The sequence below is a fragment of the Pocillopora verrucosa genome, chromosome 4 (assembly GCF_036669915.1).
Source record: "Pocillopora verrucosa isolate sample1 chromosome 4, ASM3666991v2, whole genome shotgun sequence".
Lineage (NCBI taxonomy): Eukaryota > Metazoa > Cnidaria > Anthozoa > Scleractinia > Pocilloporidae > Pocillopora > Pocillopora verrucosa.
In genome coordinates this window covers 26851925-26870777 of record NC_089315.1, presented here as the reverse complement: position 1 = coordinate 26870777, position 18853 = coordinate 26851925, and the positions used below count along the sequence as shown (strand labels likewise).

Genomic DNA, 18853 nt, shown 5'->3' with positions numbered 1-18853 from the left:
CCCACTTGTTTCACCGTTATTGAGCGTATGCATTACTTGTCTGTTATTGATTGGGATTATGCTAATTTTACTCCACGAGAAGTGGTTCGGTACAAATTGCCTGCTTGTGCCTGTGATAATTGCGTGATCAGTTGGAATGTTTAAGGGAGTTTTAAAAACCAAATTTAAAACGGTATCTTGAATTGGTCAGGTCGCAGCAAGTTGTCTTATCAATGATGAATTGGATTTTTCTTTAATTCTAATTAGTGATTTATTTGTAAGACTCTTTTATTCAGCTGCACATTGTCTCTGCAGTCTAACATCATTGACACTGAAGGACATGCAGACAATCTTATCTTAGCGGTTTAACCTTAGTTGACCACAAAAACGTTGCACTGAAAATAAGTTTTTTTTTTCTGGTTTAATAAATATTACGTTAGGCAACATTAACAACTTACAAGTCAAGTTGAGTGTATCTTGAGAGAAATAAAGATGAAAATTTATTAAAAACTTGCTAGGCTGGAAGAAAGCCGAGACAAAGAAACATAAACAGGTAACAATAAAAACTCAGCGCAGATTTCCCTTAAGTTTAATACTGGTGACATTAAATCGTGCTCGGTTCTTTTCGATGACTACAGTATCTATTGCTTTCTAAAGTAGTAGACACAGAAACGATTTAAATGAATCCCTCACTAGACACAAAATCGATTTTATTGAACCCCTCAATTGTGTTCGTTTCATCACTTTCGGGTTTTTTCATCCATTATTGATATTACTACAGTATTGGAGTTAGTCAATTACAGTCGAACCTGTATTTAGCGGTCATCTTGGGTGAATGGCGCTTTATACAGGTCGACCTATTACAGGTTCCACAGATCAGGAGTATTGTGAAACGATACGCGTCATATTATGACATAACTGATCATTTAGCCTACAACGACTCGCACACAAATACTACTAACGTTGATTTCGGGAGATAAACATAGATTAAATTTATATGAAAGTTTATTCTTAGTGTTCAGTGTTCCAGTCGCCTTCAAAAAACCCTCCTTTTCTTTTCCTTCTTGAAACGTACCTCTATCATGAAAAGATCGAATGTCCTGTTCCTCGAACATCTCTGGAAAAACGTTGCTCTCCAAAGTCCTTTCCATTTCCAGCCCCCAGCCAAAAGCAAGGGTATTGAAAAAGCCGCAGCTGGAGGTTGTTGTCCTGCACGCTAATCTGAAGCTGATTGAAGAAGTAAATATCTTCAAAGATGATACTGCTGGAAAACAATCCATAGTAAGTATTTCCTTGTCAAATAAAATGGCGCTTTGTCAAGTTAAGAGTCTTAATCTTCAGTAGGCCCTAGTTCCACTCAAGCTATCTTTAGATCCCGCCCACTTTCGGAGAGGCCATTGCAAGAACCGATCTCATGCTGCATATTTTTCGCTAGTTGGCAAACACCCTCCGTGGGAGTTTAGCAACATGTACCTTAATCGAGGGAGAGCCCTCGGAATTCTCCCGTGCATCCAAGGTGAATGGAGAAAGCGCTTTCACAAACCAAGCTATTGATGAACAGATTTGTTTTGGCAGCCATGTTGAGCAGTTTGGACAGTTGTTGATCACACTACTAGGACACTGTCACGGCTCTAGTAAACAGTTCAAGGTAAACAAATGTTCCATTAACTTTAGTAAAATATTTCTGCTTGGATAGTGAAAAAGATACATAGTGACCTTGGTACATACATCTTCTTTTCTCAAATAGCTACATGAAATGATGAACCTGTGCGTTGAGGAAACACCAGAGAAGAGGCCTACGGCGTCTTGCCTCCGACAACTCTTGGAAGAAGTCTGGAGCACAAAGGGTGATTCATTTGTTTGATCTAACATACGGAGTAAAACACTTCACAAGTGTAAAATACATATATTGGTTGAGCTTTTAAAATAATCCAAAAATGTTTGTCCATCCCTGCAGTACGTAGGGTACAATCCATAAAGAAAAGCCATGTCTATCTTGTCAATAACGGAAGAATGCACTACAACAAAGTGCATTAGCAATTATGCTTTGTAAGTTGTTAAACCTTGTGTAGAGTATATTGGTACGAGATGTATCACTGACATCTGTCAGTGAAAAAAAAGGAAGTCTGAAAATACTCATTTGCTTAAAAGCCATAATGTAATTTGCCTAAGAGCCATATTTTATCCAATTACCGACTGTCTTTTAAAAGACTACAACGCATTCAGTTTGCGGCAGCTAGTTTTGTCTGCGGACAGTATGTAAACAGTATTGACACTGTTCTCAAATTAGGCTGTTACCTATGGAAGAACGTGGGCAACTGCACGTTTTAAGGTCACGCACATAGCTAAATACTGCCAAAATTAGCCAAGAAAGCTCCAGCTTGAGCAAGTAAGGCATAACAAGAACTTGCGCTCATCCATTTCCATCAATTTAGTCATTCTGTTGGCCTCTAATACTTTCCAGGATAGCGCGTCAGTTCTTTTCAACTCTTTACTAGCAAATGTTAAATCTTGTTGTAATTTTAAGTCTTTAAGCAGGCGAACGTTAGCTACTCTTGGAGAGCGCTGCCAGACCGGCGCGCAATAATCTTTTAGACTCAGTCTTTAGTTCAAATAAATACATATTACATACCTTTGTAGATAATTATGTGATTTTATTTTACATTAAATTGTTGTATCAGGCGAAGAGCCATTTCGTATGGTGATATTGGTTTTAACCATAATAATTGTTATTATTACTATTATTGGCATTGCTCCGTAGCGTTACTTTTCATCGTTCTTGTGGAATCAGATTGGTAGATAAAAGTAGCTCTTGCACAGCTGATTCAGTTCAAAGAAACCACATTGCCTTCTACATTCCTCCAAGTGAATATAACACCTAAATGTATTCAACTTTTGATTATAACATAAATCTTCAAGTGGTGTAAAAGACTGCTGAAACTACGGTAACACTTCTTTATGACTCACAGAAATAAGGTGAACTGGACAGCACGTAATAATTTCTTATTTTGAGAGCAGAATAATTCCCTTAGACGTATTTACACCCCAGATCGTTACTTTCACGTGGCGTCTGTGTATTCTCAGGGCTTCTCCTGAATATTCCTTAACTTCAATACAGATGAACAAGACCCACAATGTCCAATTTTCAGCTGTTATAATGTTTCCATTGAGGCAAAGTTAAAAAGATATTTAGTAAAAGCCTTCAATGCCTTTAATGTCCACAATTATTCTTTAGATTTTCTTCACACGTCGAGAACAAAGGAATACATTATGCCCTTGTTCTGCCCCTTTGATGTCACTCTGTAATCCGATTCAAAATTTTTCTCCCTTTCCCCAGCGAATAAAACCAAACTTTATTTACCACAATTGCAGTGGTTTAACGGCAGATCCCTAAGTAAATGGTCAAAAAGGCAAATTTAACCACAAGGTGTAGCAGTTATGAGAAGCGTAATTAATCGAATGCACTACTCGGCTGTTATTGTTTCGGATGATGCTAATTTTACTCCACGAGAAGGGATCCGGTACAAATTGCTTGCTTGTTTACAGTTATTGCTTTACAGTTTAATCGGAAACTCCTGGAAAAAAATATTTTTTAGGTAATTTCAACTCGTATGGCAACTATTTTGGCGTTCATAGCTGAATTCGGTTTCTTTACTTGAAAAATATTTCAGTTAAGAAGTGGAAGGAATTTTTGAGTTCATTGTGACTGTGGCATGAAATTCTTTTTTTCTGATGGCTTTTTCCAGTAAGCGCAGGAATACTTTAAAAGCTATAAAATTCAATTTTTGTTCGTATGGAGAGCGTTCCTCGCTCGCGCCATAAGCGAACGGTTGTCATGCAAACGGAGTCGATCGCAATATCATCACCTCTAGACAACCGTACCATGAAGCTAGGATCTTCAAGTCCCAGTAGTTCTAGCTCTCAATTTCTCTTTGCTTGAACCTATGAAAATAAAGCCAGCTTATGAAAACTTCACCGCTATATACTACTTGAAGGCTGACTAAAATCAAATCAGACATTCCATAAAATTCAGAAGTTGTGTGGTCTTGTGAGATGCCATAGCTCCTCAGGGATCTTCAAATTTCTGTAAGGCAGGTCTATATTTCTTCTTCCTTTGACCCTTTCAAACGTTGAGGTGGATTTTACCCAAGAGCAGAGGTTGGTGTGCAGATTTTAAGGCTAATGACATAAACTGACTTGTCTGCTTATCAGATAGTTCGATCTATTTCGTCACGCAGCTAAACTAATTCAACGAACCTTGTCAAAAAGCATAACATACTGTGTTAACTCTACTAATTGTCACCGGTTTTGAGACTCTCACGGTCTGAATAACGCAGGCAGGATGTATTTGAAACGAATAGCATTTCTGCGTTCTCTAGCAACTACACGCTCCCGGAAGCCCTATTCGTACTTCACCATCATTCAGCCACTCTGTGGTACAACGCCAATGCTGGCGTAAATGAAAATGTGGTAGAGCGGACTGTTAAAGTGTACTTGTGGGTAGGTGAATATATACTGCAGGCCACTAAAGCGCCACCAACGAGTAACACGACCGCCAACGCGTAAGTGTCACGCCGCGTTCGTAAACCATACCGGCTATAGCTCTAGTGTGAATCTTTACCTTTTTCCATGAGAAGTCACTCGGTCAGATTTTAAAAAGGATTACTCTTTCTTCCCTGTGTTCTGAAATTTTCGACGGTCCAAAGTCAAACTGAACTAGCCTCGGGTGAAAATTCCAAGTGGAAGATCTTTCCTGATAAGAAATCTACAAAATACCTAAGTAACCAGAATCATTCATAAAAAAGAAGAGTGGTACTGCGAACAACAGTTATTATTATCTTTTTTTATACTTGACTTGCTTCTCCTGCTAACAAAGAATAATCCTTGGAATAAATTATTACGCAACAAACCACTCCGCAAAGGAAATAGTGGTTTAATAATAGAGCTGAAATTAAAGAGATCTTAATTAAATCGGTAAAGACTATGATCCTAAATTCAGAATCTTTCTGGTCAAACGTCGCTACTTATAAAAAAAACTGCCAAAAAAAGTTTCATGCTGTGGAATTTACTGGACAATATTTTTATCTTAGATGATTTTGCACACATTGAGAGAGATTATGATCCTGTTTTCGAGGATACAAGAAGAGGCCTACAGCCTCTTACATCCGCGAAATATTGGAAGAAACCTGGTGCAACGAGGGGTTTTGGGATACATGCCTATGAGGAAACTAAAGAAAAGATTGAAATTACCTATTCAATCGTATTTGGTACTGAGGTTGAAATGGCATCTTCGACTTTTCTGAGTATTCAATCAGCTTTTTTTTTTTCTCTTTCTAACTTGCATTTAAAAATAAACAGTTTCGACGATTTGCATAACATCGAAAAACTTTGCTGCATTGGGGTTTTCTATTATGTTTAGATCGCTGCAGAATCATACAACCATCGCATTACTGCGTGGTTTATAATACCGGTAAACGGATAGAAGGTCAGAGGTTCATTTTAGTATAATCTATACAAAAGCTGGACAGTATATGTGAAGTTCGTAAGTATTAATTCAGAGGTGAAACACCCAAGACCTCCAAAGAGGATTGTCGATCCCCCTTATGTTTCAGCTTCATTAGTTTCGATAAATCAATTAGTTGACAAAAATAAACTATGATTAATTTGAGTCAAAATGAAAATAGTAAAACCAATGATGATAATGATAACCATAGTGATAATGATAAAAATATGATAGTATTAATAATGGTAATCTTCGTGTTGATGTCTCAAAGGCACGAACATAAAATTAGTATCCTCGTGCGAATCGTTCTTTTTTCTCGATCTCCATAAAATATAGTTGTCGGATACGATTGTAAAACAAGTTAAAAAAGAACCGATCTTGATGAGCGCCTATATTGTGAACACAATGACTGAAAATGTCTCTTGAAAGGGTCCTTTCCTGTCATTTAATACAATAACGATGATCAATTTGACCTCATTAAAATTCATCAAGTAAAAGTAATATCGCTTTTCATCTCGATGGTAAACACGGTTACCTTGACGATTTTGTTAGCAGCCCTTGTGAAAAGTTATTATTAATAGTGTATACAGCATGTAGCAAAGACATTATATTTTCGAGGCGGGAGAAATTCTGGTAGTTCGATTGTATTTTCTTAGTGTAATTAAATACAGCAGGACCAATACAGTTAGGCTATGAACCACTTCTGCTTAACAATACTCACAAATAAGTTGCCAATAGTAAAGTCCGTAATCATGTTCAATTTGTAAGTAATGCCTCATGCAAACAGTTATCTGTCCTTTTCGACATTGTTAACTCGAAATTACATCTCTTGAAAATTATGCTGCCTGCAAAGTTCATTACCGGAGTAACCCCAAAAACTTTGAACATATCAATTATTCACTTCTACTTTTTTGTTTGACTTTATTTTCAAATCACGTCTCTTAGAATATATTCTCTCTTTCCATTCACACACACACACACTCACATATATTTTTTATTCACATAAAGATATTTAGCTTCTTGATAAATTAGACTTCTATCAAACATGAAAAACTTTTAGCTCTGGCAAGAAAATTAACCTCTGCAAATTAAATGAAAAATAAAACATTCGCACCCAGCCCAATACCATTAATAAAGACAGGTGAGTGCTTTTCAGCTACACTTAACCTTGACTAATGCTGAGCATGTGCAAAAAGGTATTTGGATCAAAGCTCTAGGTACTAAACCGACACTGCACTGAATTTCAGAATGAAATATTGAGGAGGATTGAAAAGGAAAGAAAAAATGTACTTCTAAGGTAACTATGGCTTTGCAGGAGTTTATAGAAAACACTTACTTTACTTGATGAAAATATTGAAAAAAAAGTCAGCATCTCCAAATAGGTTATATTGGCCTAGATTGCATCGAATAGAATACGATCGCGCTCCCAAAGGGGACTTCAAAGTATAATGACTGTTTGCACGACCAGCTTAGTTTCACAGGTGACCGATTTAAGGACTCTTTGATTCATTAAACGGGGTACAGTATCATATGTCTCACCTTTCCGAACTATTCGGAATTTGTTATTCTTTATCTTTGCCGTAAATTGGCCTTTCTTGGGCCAAACCGGAAAAGATATTTTAGAAATACGCCTCTCCTTAATGCACGGAACTTATGCGGTATTCATAAGGCAGTCGTGGGTTAATTATACTTAGTTTAGAAAATGGCTTTACGGCGAACGATCTAGAATTAGAGCTGCACATAATGCTTGAACGAGCAATTGATCTCTAATAAGCGGAACCTGTTCCAGGTAAGCACTAACAGAAGCGATCCACATCTAGGTTTATAGGCCAAAAGGTTGTGAAATCGAGCTTTTGTCGTCGAACAATTTATGCAAGCGAGCTTCATGTTTAACTAAGCTGAAACGATGCTCTTTTCGGATGTTGTTGTTGGTCACTCTGCTTTTTTCATGACTGAAACTTGGCTGTTTCGTGTAGAAGCTACTAAAACTTACCCTTTTTGTAACTTAAAAACCTGTATTTCATGGAAAATTCATGATTTTTTGCTTCGGTTTTCATTTTTTCCTTTCGACTTTTTTCAAATGTGAATTCTAGGATTACAGGCCCTAGTCAGTCGTTAAACCATTTTCTTAATATGGAAAGAGCCTGATTTGAAGATGAGGCCTGTTAAAATAAAAACTACAATACGCGAAATGGGCATATACTGTCTCAGACCACGGTTGTATCAACACTTAATTCCAACAATTCGCCGTCTTGTGGCTCAAGAGGAAGAAAGAGGCGCAAAACATTTGACTCACGATGAAGCAAATTATTTTTTGGTTGCAATTGTATCAGAATGAAGAAAAATTATAAAATTTGACCCTTTCTTTCTTTTCGAAAGCATTTTTGAGAGAACTACAATATTGCTTTACCAATTTGCTACTTTAAGACAGAAAGTACCGCTTTACGTTTTGCGGGACGACAATTGCTTTTTGTTGGACTTATCCATTACTTTTTTTTCTTTCTTATCTTTTTCGATTTTTTTTTTGTGTTTTTTTTTTTTTCGGTGGGTATGCTTATTGTTTTTTTCGGTTTTTGTTTTTTATTTATACTCGCCAAATACTGTTAACTTTCCAGTTTCTCGCTCGTCCGTTTTTTGAAGTCTTACTCGTTGTTTAAATACCTAGTGCTTACAGAAGAGCTTCGTAGCGATATTTTTAGACGCTTTTTCATTTATATGGAACTACGTTAGCTCCTAAAGTAGGAGAACTCAGAAAAAGCATGGAATCGCCTTGAAAGGAAGGAGGTACCCCAGTACGGTTAAAGTAAAATATATTGCAAGATGAAGAGCCTGACAAATTTGGAATTATTTCCTACGATATGCACGTTTTCTGCTAAACAATTCTGCTAAATTGAGAAATTTGGGGGAAAATTGGCATAAAAAAACCCACATGGATAAGAAAGAAGACGAAGAGAAGCGAAGAAGTATTGAGTGGAAGAATTAAGTTTATAAAATGAAAGGATACATTCAAATACTAAAATGTTATCAATCGATGCTTTCTGAGACTCCAATTGATGCTCGCAAATGTTACGTAAGGTACGATTCTCGCTTGTGCAAAAAGCAATTCAGGATATTTTTCTCATGCAAATGCGCAAAAGATCAAACGTGACTAGTTTGTCACTTGAAAGAGCAGCTGCAAACATTCAAATTATTATCAGTCAAGCCGAATTGATTTTTATTTTTAATTTCACAATTCTGATGTATCCTTTGATGCGTCTTCAAGTGCTCTTAGCCCTCCAACTTAACTTTTAGTGCATGAAGCGTCAATCATTCGCCCCTCTTACAACTTATCCTAAATATTGTAGTAGTCAATACCTAGTCAAGGGTCAGAAGACATCCTGGGCAAATCGATGGTGTTCTAGTTGTTGAAGCCATTAAGCACCCTATTTTAATTTTTTTCTATACTTGCTGCTTCATGACTCCAAAGTGCGTGATTATCCACCCACATTCAATTAAACAAAAGATACTGCGGTTAATTTCCATTAAGACTTTGACAGGCTGATTCTCAGCTCAGACCTCGCCCCTGCATATCATTCGCAGCATCTTATCTCTGTTTCTCCACTTCTCTGCCGACTCATATTTTTACTGCATTTTGCTTAGTTGGGCCATTGGGTCTCTTTAACCGTAACATTTATCGAAACTTTCTGCTTCCCAGACGTTATCGGAAATTGTTGGCCATTAATGCCATACAAGTGGTGAGAATACTTCATTGGGTCTAGACTTCAGAGGGTATAAAGTTTCTCTCTATTTCTCTTTCAGCGAGTGCATTAACTGCCCAGAAATGGAGCTATTTCATAGGTCGGAGTGCCTTCTTCGGCTTGCAATTATCTTTCTTGTCGTAGAAGGCTGCGCTTCTCAATACCTTAGAGGTAAGATGACCTACAATGATTTTTCCTCCTCAAAAATGATTCAGTTTTGAAATATTTTATTGTGAATTTCCTAATAATTCTTAGGTATCTGTGTCCGTTTTTATTCATTTCTCTTTTTAAGTCCGTGTATCTGATGTTCGAACTTTCGCACGGACATAAAATATTTGACATATACTTTGACCAATAGTATATTTCTCAAAATTAGCGTGAAAAAAATATCCCCACCGTTTCTTTAAACGAGCAGGTTTATGTATTTTCAAGATAATTTGAACTTGGAGTCTTTTACTGTCAGCTTAAAGAAACAAGGGCAAAAGTTATTTAATTTTATCTATAGTATCGAGAGTTTCTATGCTTTTCTACTTCACAAATGTAATATGGAAAACAAACTTAATTTTCCTAGGTTTCTCTATTTGCCACTTCGACTTGATAGATTTGTAGAATTAATTTTAGGTATTTTTTGGAGATCTTCGACTACATAAATTCAGGAATATTTACAAATCAAGATGAGAAAATTTTCAAAATCAGCAGATTTCTGCTAGACTTAATGTACATTTAAATTTGGCTCCTTTTCACCAATTTGCAGCAAGTCATTTTGAGATAAGTTAGCTTGTGCAGCTGTCTTCTTTTCCGATTTGAACTTTAAACACCTGGCCATTCCATCTAACATCTCTTAACTCAAAGTCACCGAACGACGGACACCCTAACACTCAATTAACCAGAATTAACCTTGCACTGTACATTAATTTTCAGTCTCTATTTGGGTACTATTTTCTTCAGTTTCTCGAGGTTCATTCGACCCTCCTCCTTTTCAACCAGCTTTCGGGGCAACAAGCTATTATGAAAGCAAGACATACCAACATTTACAAATTTTAAAAGGAAATTAAAAAGCCAATTTTTCCAAAAGTGACTGGTTGGGATGTGTTGTGTAGGTGTGTTTCCTTTACGTAAAATCCAGAATTAGTTTCTAAATCCTGCGTCTCTATTTTCATTCCAGGAAAATGTACCTTCGACGAGAATACGTTCTGTAGCTGGTATAACGAAAGATACACCGACCATTTTGATTGGTCTTTCCGCCAAGGAAGTTCTCCCAAAAGTCGAACAGGTAGATGGATAAATCCTTTCATATACTGTGATCGCATGAAGAATATGAATAAATATATATACATATATATTCCCGTTTTCAAAAGCGTTGCAATTTTAAAAAAAGGTTACTCTAACCCAGGCCCTAAGAAATATCTAGAAATTTTGTTTTCTCATCAAAAAAAGTCTCATTCCCGCAGCGGAGTGATTGATATCGATTAAGAGTGCGATATGATGTATAAAAATCTGCGATAATAATCGGTCGAGACCACCGGAACGCGAGTCATTTTGGCTAAATCTGTGATCGAATGAACTATTTAAATGACTACTCTCCAACGTGAAGTCGAAATACCCTTTGATTTAGAATATAAGTATTTACTTGCCGATGAGAAAATGTACCATTTTTTTTCAAAGATAAAGAAGCATATATCTACATCGAAACGTCATCTCCACGTATGTATAGTGAAAAAGCCAGGCTGAGCAGTCCCTGGAAGACAGGACCCCAGAGGATGGAGTTTTTCTACTCTATGAATGGCAGTACTATCGAGACCCTGTCTGTGTATGTAAAAATTAACGGCAGCGAATATAGGGTATGGAGTCGCTATGGAAGCCAGTTATCAAGCGACTGGATCAAAGGCTGTGTGACTTTAAACTACCGAGGAAATTATCAGGTAAAAACATTTTTCCCTTCTTTGTTCTTTTTGGTTGGTTTGTTTGTGTGTTTGTTTTTTTTTGTCTGTGGCTGCTTTTTTTTTTTTTTTTTTTTTTTTTTGGGGGGGGGGGTGGGGGGTGGTTCATTAAGATAAGTTATCTGTGTTATCTTAGTTGGCTTGCAAGAGCATTTTCGAACAGTAGAAAGTATATCGCCAAATATAGTTATTCAAGTCCGAATGCGATATACTTTTTTTCCTTTTAATAAAACTAATTGTCATCTTCTTGACTTTCAAACTTGTCGATAAGCTTGATTAATGAAACTATCGAGTAGTGTGGCAAAACTAGGCACCCAATAAATGTTTGATGTCAATATTACAAGGCATGCATGGAAACGGAAAATTTTCTCCCGAAAAATATAGCTTTTGTTTTTATTATAGTACGGAAGACTAATTCCATATTGATTATTTGCATATGTTTATTTTTCTCAGGTTATAATTGAAGGAGTAGCAGGTATATCGAATGCCTCAAACATTGCCGTTGATGACGTCAGCTTCAGCAAAAACCTAAGTTGCGTTTCCGATGGCAAAATCACACCTGAAGAAACATTTGAAGGTAAAGACCCAGTCTATCGCATGAATAATGTATGAAATTTACCTAGCAAAAGTGTCGAAAACAGCTACGAGTACTACAGGTTTTTTTTGCCTCCTTTGTGCAAAGAACGTGGTAATCCATGACAATCTGCAATAATTAACAGGCAATACAACATATGTTAAAGAAAGTTTTACCGCTAATATAATTTTGTAATGAGATTTTCTGTGCACAGATTAACAGCATAAGAGTTTTTCGCATCGAAGAATTGACAAGTAGAAAGACGAGTCTTAAGTTCATTCAGGACTTCTTAAACTTTGTTTCAATTTGGTTACTCTAGTGAACTGCACCTTCAATGGAGGCTTTTGTGGGTGGCGTAGCTTGTCGTTGTCATCGGATCAGGCCAGCTGGAAGAGAGCGGGCAACAAAACTGGACAGAGTGGAGATTTTGGTGGTAAGAAAAACCTCTCGGAGGGAGCTATTTTCTTATTGAACTCAAAGAGATTTTGGAGCTGAACGGAGTTCACGAGGTAACCAATTCCCCTCCCATTCAGTTAGTGCTCGAGATAAATTTTGAAAGGTGCAAGTGAACATCTTTTTAACTTGAACTCTGTGATAACACTTTCTTAACATTCGTTTACAATTTCACTCAAAGGAAACTTCATTTACACTTCTCGACCTTTCAAAGAAAATCAGTCCACCCATTTATTGAGTCCTCTTATGCTGGGACCAAAGTGTTTTCGCTTCTCATATCACATGTCTGGGTGGAATGTTGGAAGACTTGATATCTTGCTTCAAGTCCGGAGGCAGCGAGGGGATTACTTGATGTGGAAGAAAACAGGAGATCAGGGAAATGGGTGGATACAAGGTGGCATTGGTATCGGCTACACCGGAGAATTTCAGGTAGAAAATAAAAACCTGGAAGAAAATTGCCAGAAAAAAAGAGATTTAGTCCTGCACAGCCATAGAATTATTCTTTACCGGAATCATTAAACTTTCATTGTGGTACACACGAAGGAATCTATTTTTACTCCTTTGCAAGTCCATTGCAGGTAAAAAAATTTAATTGGTACGCATTTGTACCTATGGCTAACAAGAAATATCCTCAGAATAGTTCGTCATAGGAGTAATTGAGTCGACTAGACCTCGAACCATGGACAAAAATTTTCACCCATGATAAATTTGGCGCTAAACTAAATTAAACCCTGCCTATATGTTTGCCGTTTCGACTGAAACAATGTCTATTGTTACAGATTGTGTTTAAAGCAACTCCTGGCAAAAATTACACAAGCCGTATAGCGTTGGATAGCTTCATATTAGCTGATGGACTGTGTGACGATGAGAATGAACTTGACAGAAGTCAACAAGGTTTTCAACTCGTATCTATCGTATATGATCATTACTGCTTACACATCTCAACTACATTAATTGTAGCTTCTGATATCTATGTGATGTTCTAAATGCAGATCACCGTTTTTAGGCCTTTTTCGTATTTGAAACCTAACCGTTACTTTTCTAGGTATCTTTCAGCATAATTTTTCTCGTTAGGCCGCTTTCCATGAGTACTTTTTTTTTTTCAGACAACGCTCACAACATTGGTTATATCTTTATACCGCAGGAAACTGCAACTTTGACCAGAATTTTTGCTTTTGGAAGAATGATTTGAATTCCATTTTTAAATGGACTCTTCGAGGAGACAGAGCACCCAAGTATCAGACCGGACCCAGCGGTGATCATACTTCAGGTACCATCGATTCATTAGCATTTTACTTATTGTTTTTTTTAGTTGAAGAATTAACCAATCTTCAGTTGTCAATTAGTGATACTTTGTTTGCCAGACCAGCTAGGTATGGATCAGTTTTTTTGCTATTTTTAACAACAAAAATTAGAGTAGGATGCCTTGTTTGTAGAGAATACATAATGGATAGAACGTATCATTAGTGGAAACTTATTGAAAGTGCATTTTTCAATTGCAACCCTTTAAGATGGCTTTAGTAGACAAAAGTGGAATTAAATGAGGAAAAATCAGATGAAACAAGGGGGGAAAGTTATTTAAGAGTTGTCCAGGCTCATCGGTTACCTTCTAGGTTTGATTTTGATGTTTGGACTCATTTTGCATTATGATTTTATCATGATAATGATATATATATATATATATATATATATATATATATAATGATTATAATGATAATTATAATGACATTTTATTATTATAATAATTTGGAGTTGCTTGATTCAGGCGCGACTGTTTACTTTCCTTTCTATCTAGGCACTGGCTTGTACATTTATATTGATGCTTCAAGTCCTCGCCAGCCTGGAGACACCGCGAGGTTGACAAGTCCATGGATGCGGGGACCACAGTGTATGACCTTCTTCTACCATATGTTTGGTTCAAACATGGGTTGTGTTGTTCTGTACATAAGAATCCAGGCTGCAGAGAAGTTACAACCAATATGGTTGCGGTCGAAGGATCAAGGAGACCGTTGGACACAAGGGAAATTAAACATTAAAAACAACCTAACGTATCAGGTAACATGAATGTCTCGACATTTCATTCTAGCTCTCTGTTCTGTTGTCCTTTCCTGTATCGCGTTAGGCCAACCATAACAAAGTGGCAGGTTCATGAACCCGATTCCACATGTTATTTTAGTAAAGAAGCCGTGATGTCATATTCAGGTTGAATTAAGGAATAAAAGAGGCTGAGCACACGACAACCCAGCAGCTCATATTCAAAACTGATTCGCAAAAAAAGGCAGCTTATGTATCATCTGGTAGTCAAAATGGTAAGTGCCTTTTTTTGCAACGTTTTGAATCATCAGTCTCTATTTTGTGCCTTGCTCTAAAAGATAATCATTGATGGCATCAGAGGAGGTGGTGACTCAGGGGATGCAGCCCTGGACGACTTCACCTTTCAAAGAGGACCTTGCCGGCAAATAGGTACAAAAGAGAAATTATTCCTGAAAATAGACATTTATTTGTGTCATTATCAAATTTTGGTGTGTTCCATATACACTGAGTTCACATATAGATTTGGCCAAGCCTAAAAGCGGAGCTCTTGTTAGTTTATTTTCTAACCCTTCATTACTCTGAATAAAAACTGTAATAAACTCCCCAGCGCTGGCTGTAGAAGATTTTCTTCAAGGACCAGTCGGGGGGATGGGGAGGGTGGGAAGAATTGACGAGGTCTGAAACCTGGGGAAGATGTTCTCACAACTTGCAAAGCGATCAACACGCATGCTAGTCAGCGGTATCTTCAAACAGCTTAGGACCTTCGTTGTTGTTCCTAATGACTTGAGCAAATTTTCGAAGACAAGGAATGTTTGCTTCTCCAGATAAAGTGTACAGTGTCAGCATCAGTTGACATTTTATTCTATTGAGCGTGATTTATAATTTCGGTTTGGGAAATTGAGCCAAAATTGAAAGAAACGACGGTAAACTACTTCGCGTTAAATCAGTAAAACAATACGCCAGAATCGTATGGGCTTCTCTTATATCTTCTCTTGAAGTTGCCAGGTATGAGTGCTTTCCCCGCCGTTTTTCCCTTTCTTGAAACACTCTATGTTGAAGGAAACTTTATAATGAGTGTTAAATGTGACAGCAACGAAACATCCGTGAAGCTATAATAACAATTACCTTTCCACGTAGACAACCCAAAAATGAAGCATGATATGAATAAATTGAATCTCACTCAGTTTGAATGTAGAATCCAAAATCTAATTAATTCACTGGTGAATAGGAAAAGGCTCAAAGTGTTTTTCCTGCTTCTGTCATTCTAAATATCACAAATCAATCACTACACCACTTAAGTGTGATTTTTTTGATGATGTGTACTTTTGTGGCTTATGGATATGTAATTTCTTGTATCTACCTTTTACCAGCTGACATCTGATAAGAATCAAGTCCACACTGGTAATTTGACACATTTGTAGGCAAACCTAACAATTGATTAAACTTTAATTGATCAAAAACATGAAGCCGGGGCAATAGAGGAAATTAGCTAGCACAATTCAATTTCCCTTCTAAATATTCTTTGTTGTTTTTTTTTTTATCAATTTTACAGTTTCCCTCATTTTATTGTCTTCTGTTCATTGGTTTGTCTGCTTTACTGACAATCTTAACTATTGTTGCCAACTATTGCGAAAAGCATATAGAATGTTTCTAGTTATTAACCCTTTAATCCCTAAGAGTGACTAGCTTACAATTTCTCCTTCAATATTACCTCTGAATCAAACATTAAGGTCATGAGAATTAAGGAAATGATAATCAGTTGAAGAAACTCTTGATTGTTAAACAAATACTCCTTGCCAGCATATTAGGAAATGTATAAAGAACAGTTTGGAGAATATGCATACTGATGTTAGGGTGTAAAGGGTTTAAGACATCATTTAATCAGTTTTATATGTATAGAGTATTGCTTGAATATATGATTGCGGTAAGTGCAAGTGCCTAGTTAACATCATTCTATGGTCTTCTACTCTTCCACCTTGGAGGATGCCTTGCGCACATAAAAAATTGAATTTCAGTGCCTTTAGTAGCTTTTTGGTTACAAAGATCGACAAGGAACAACAGCCACACCAAAACATATTTTAAAAGACACCTCTCCAATGGTAGGTACACACAACTGACATATATGAATGAAGCATGTCAAACATTAAGGTATGATGTCAATTTGCCTTTCATTACTCGCAAACAGCTTTGAAAACTTCTGTATTTCAGCTTTCAAAGAAAAGCATTTCCCATGAAAATTAAAACATTAAAGACATAAGCTACCGGCAACAGGTTTTTCCGTTGTAAGTGTTTAATAACATCAGATTTGCATCACATTTTTTGTTACGTTTGAAAGCATAAGAATATTTTAATCATGCAAATATAATGAAATCTTCCATTTTAGTCCTTTAAGTCTCACTAGTGACCTAGACAGAATTTCTCCTTACACCATCAATATGATATCAAGTAAACAATTTTTCGCCGAGTGTAATGAGAATAGAGAAAAATATAATTTAGGGGATTATTGTTTCATCCAGTTCCAAATTCTCCAAACTAACGTCTCATAAATTGTATGGCCAAGGGCGTAACAAGTCTACTTTGGCTTGTAAGCCTGTTCCATGCCTCGTAAGTATAGTGCAGCCGTGGAAGGTGGGGGGAGTCAAGTAGGCCTATGATTTATGCAACTCATGCTTTATTTCCGCTAAAGGTGGCTGATATATAAGATAAAGCACTTTGTTATTTAATTCTTAGAAACTAAACGAAATTTGACTTGAAGCTATAACGAATTGTAATGTAAAACCCAGGACTACTGATCTGAATGCCTAACTAAGTATCTCTAGTTAAGCTTTATGGAAGGTTTAGCATCCTATTTTTCTCGTCGCAAAACACACGAGCCACGGCCTCCCCGTCGATGGCTATGTTCTTGAACACGTGCATTACAGCAAGGGGTGAGAGTCGCTATGTCCTTGTGGTTGCCCCTAGATACGTCTTGACTCTACGGATCAGGCTAGGACTGCGCTCAAGAGTTGCAGTTTACACGGGCATCGTGAGAAGGATCGTGAGGATGGTGTTAACGTTTCGATAAAGAATTGGATTTAGGCAGTCGAGAGTGTCAGCCAGAGTTGTTAGTCGCTCTCCAGTTGAATGCAGCTACTTTGTTTTCCTCCGCAACATCTCGTTCTCGTACTCTCTCTTGTCAGTCAGACCGCTTGAATACGCGTCATTCGTCTTACCTTAGACATCGTTGCCTAATCTCTGCACTTTTGTCGGGAGAAGATACTGGGATAGGAAGCGATCCTCATGTGATAAGGGCCTGACGTTCATTTCTTGAATGAAATGATCATTAGGAGGGAGGTACACAGCTCTTTACCAGTAGGATTCTGGTTTTGTGGTGGGACGTTCACTCTGTGTTGCTGTCTTCCGGTTGCTCTTGGCATGCATAGCCTAATGTCAAACTCAGCTGTTTCCCCCGCTCATAACTTCCTTCCACATCGACGGATCGCCTCTCTCAGCTTTCATGATATTTATCCCGATTCTCGCTTCTTGGGCTGCTTCGATGAGATATACGCTATTGTCTTGCAACATAGTTGACAAGGCAACTGTGTTGGAAAGGACGTGCTCAGCTGCATCTAGAACGACGACTGGGAACGCTGCACGGAAGGTGTATAAAGCATCAGTCCTACTCGCCCATCTTGTCTAACACAGAGTTCGTAGCTTTGCACACCTATCCATTTCTTCTCGGACTCAGGCGTTCTGATTAAGAGACTCCTTAAAGGCCAGCGGTCGCTTTGCTGAATAGTCAAACGCAAACGCGATGGTTTGTACAGTGCTTAACATATTGCGTATCAAGGGCTCCCCACAAATATAACCAATTCCAATGTGAAGTTGTGAGTGCTTGAATTGTGAGTGCGCCTTACAATGACAGTATACTGCCTCTGGTACCTGTTGCTGTATGACGACCTGTACTCCCCTGTGTACTCCTGAAATATTTACAACACTGTCTTATCCTTGTGCTCGCATTTTATGGATGTCAATTCCAAACTCAGTATGGGTGTCATGAACGTTTCAGTAAGTGCTACTCCCTTCGTGCTTTCTGCCTCTACGAACCATAGAAAGTCCTCTCTCACCTCTACCTTGTTTTGTCCTTCCTTTCTGAGCACGAATCGTACACATATTGAGATCTGCTCCTTTGTCCCAGAATCTGTAGCTTAACCTGCCAAGAGAGCAAAAGAGGGGACACTGTTGCAGTCTTGTAACAATAAGTTACAGATGTAGTCGCCACAAAGTTCAATGAGCTCATTCTGGACATCCCGTGGAGTGTACTTTGGAATTGCTCTGCTTTCATTGCTATTCAAGGGGCCTGCAAGCACAGGATCAGTCTTGGGTCTAAGCTGAAAGAAGATAAGAACATTGCTGTTTTTTTCCCTGCGTCCTCTTAGCGCAAAATTTTGTTTGCCACACAGCACCATTACATCAACGATTGCTTGAAGGATGTTCCAACTTCTTTCAACAGTTTTATTCATTTGTGAGGAGAGATAACTACAAATATCTTTTTGATCACCCGTAATAACAGCGTCATGTGGGGGGCGACTCGTAGATGTGTAACTTAACTAGCCTCCCAATGTTAGACCAATCTGACACACCCTCAGTCGAA

At 37.6% G+C, this 18853-nt stretch overlaps 1 protein-coding gene across 1 annotated transcript in view; it reads left to right on the top strand.

The window, feature by feature from the left end:
• Positions 1-10910: 10910 nt before the first annotated feature.
• Positions 10911-18853, top strand: part of LOC136280251 (uncharacterized) — a 43915-nt gene continuing 35972 nt past the window's right edge. Inside the window, exons 1-8 of the mRNA XM_066165209.1 lie at positions 10911-11141; positions 11613-11736; positions 12053-12166; positions 12368-12615; positions 12966-13080; positions 13331-13456; positions 13982-14241; positions 14559-14649. Coding sequence (XP_066021306.1) covers positions 10926-11141; positions 11613-11736; positions 12053-12166; positions 12368-12615; positions 12966-13080; positions 13331-13456; positions 13982-14241; positions 14559-14649 — 1294 coding nt within the window. The 5' untranslated portion in view covers positions 10911-10925. The remainder of the gene's footprint in view (positions 11142-11612; positions 11737-12052; positions 12167-12367; positions 12616-12965; positions 13081-13330; positions 13457-13981; positions 14242-14558; positions 14650-18853) is intronic.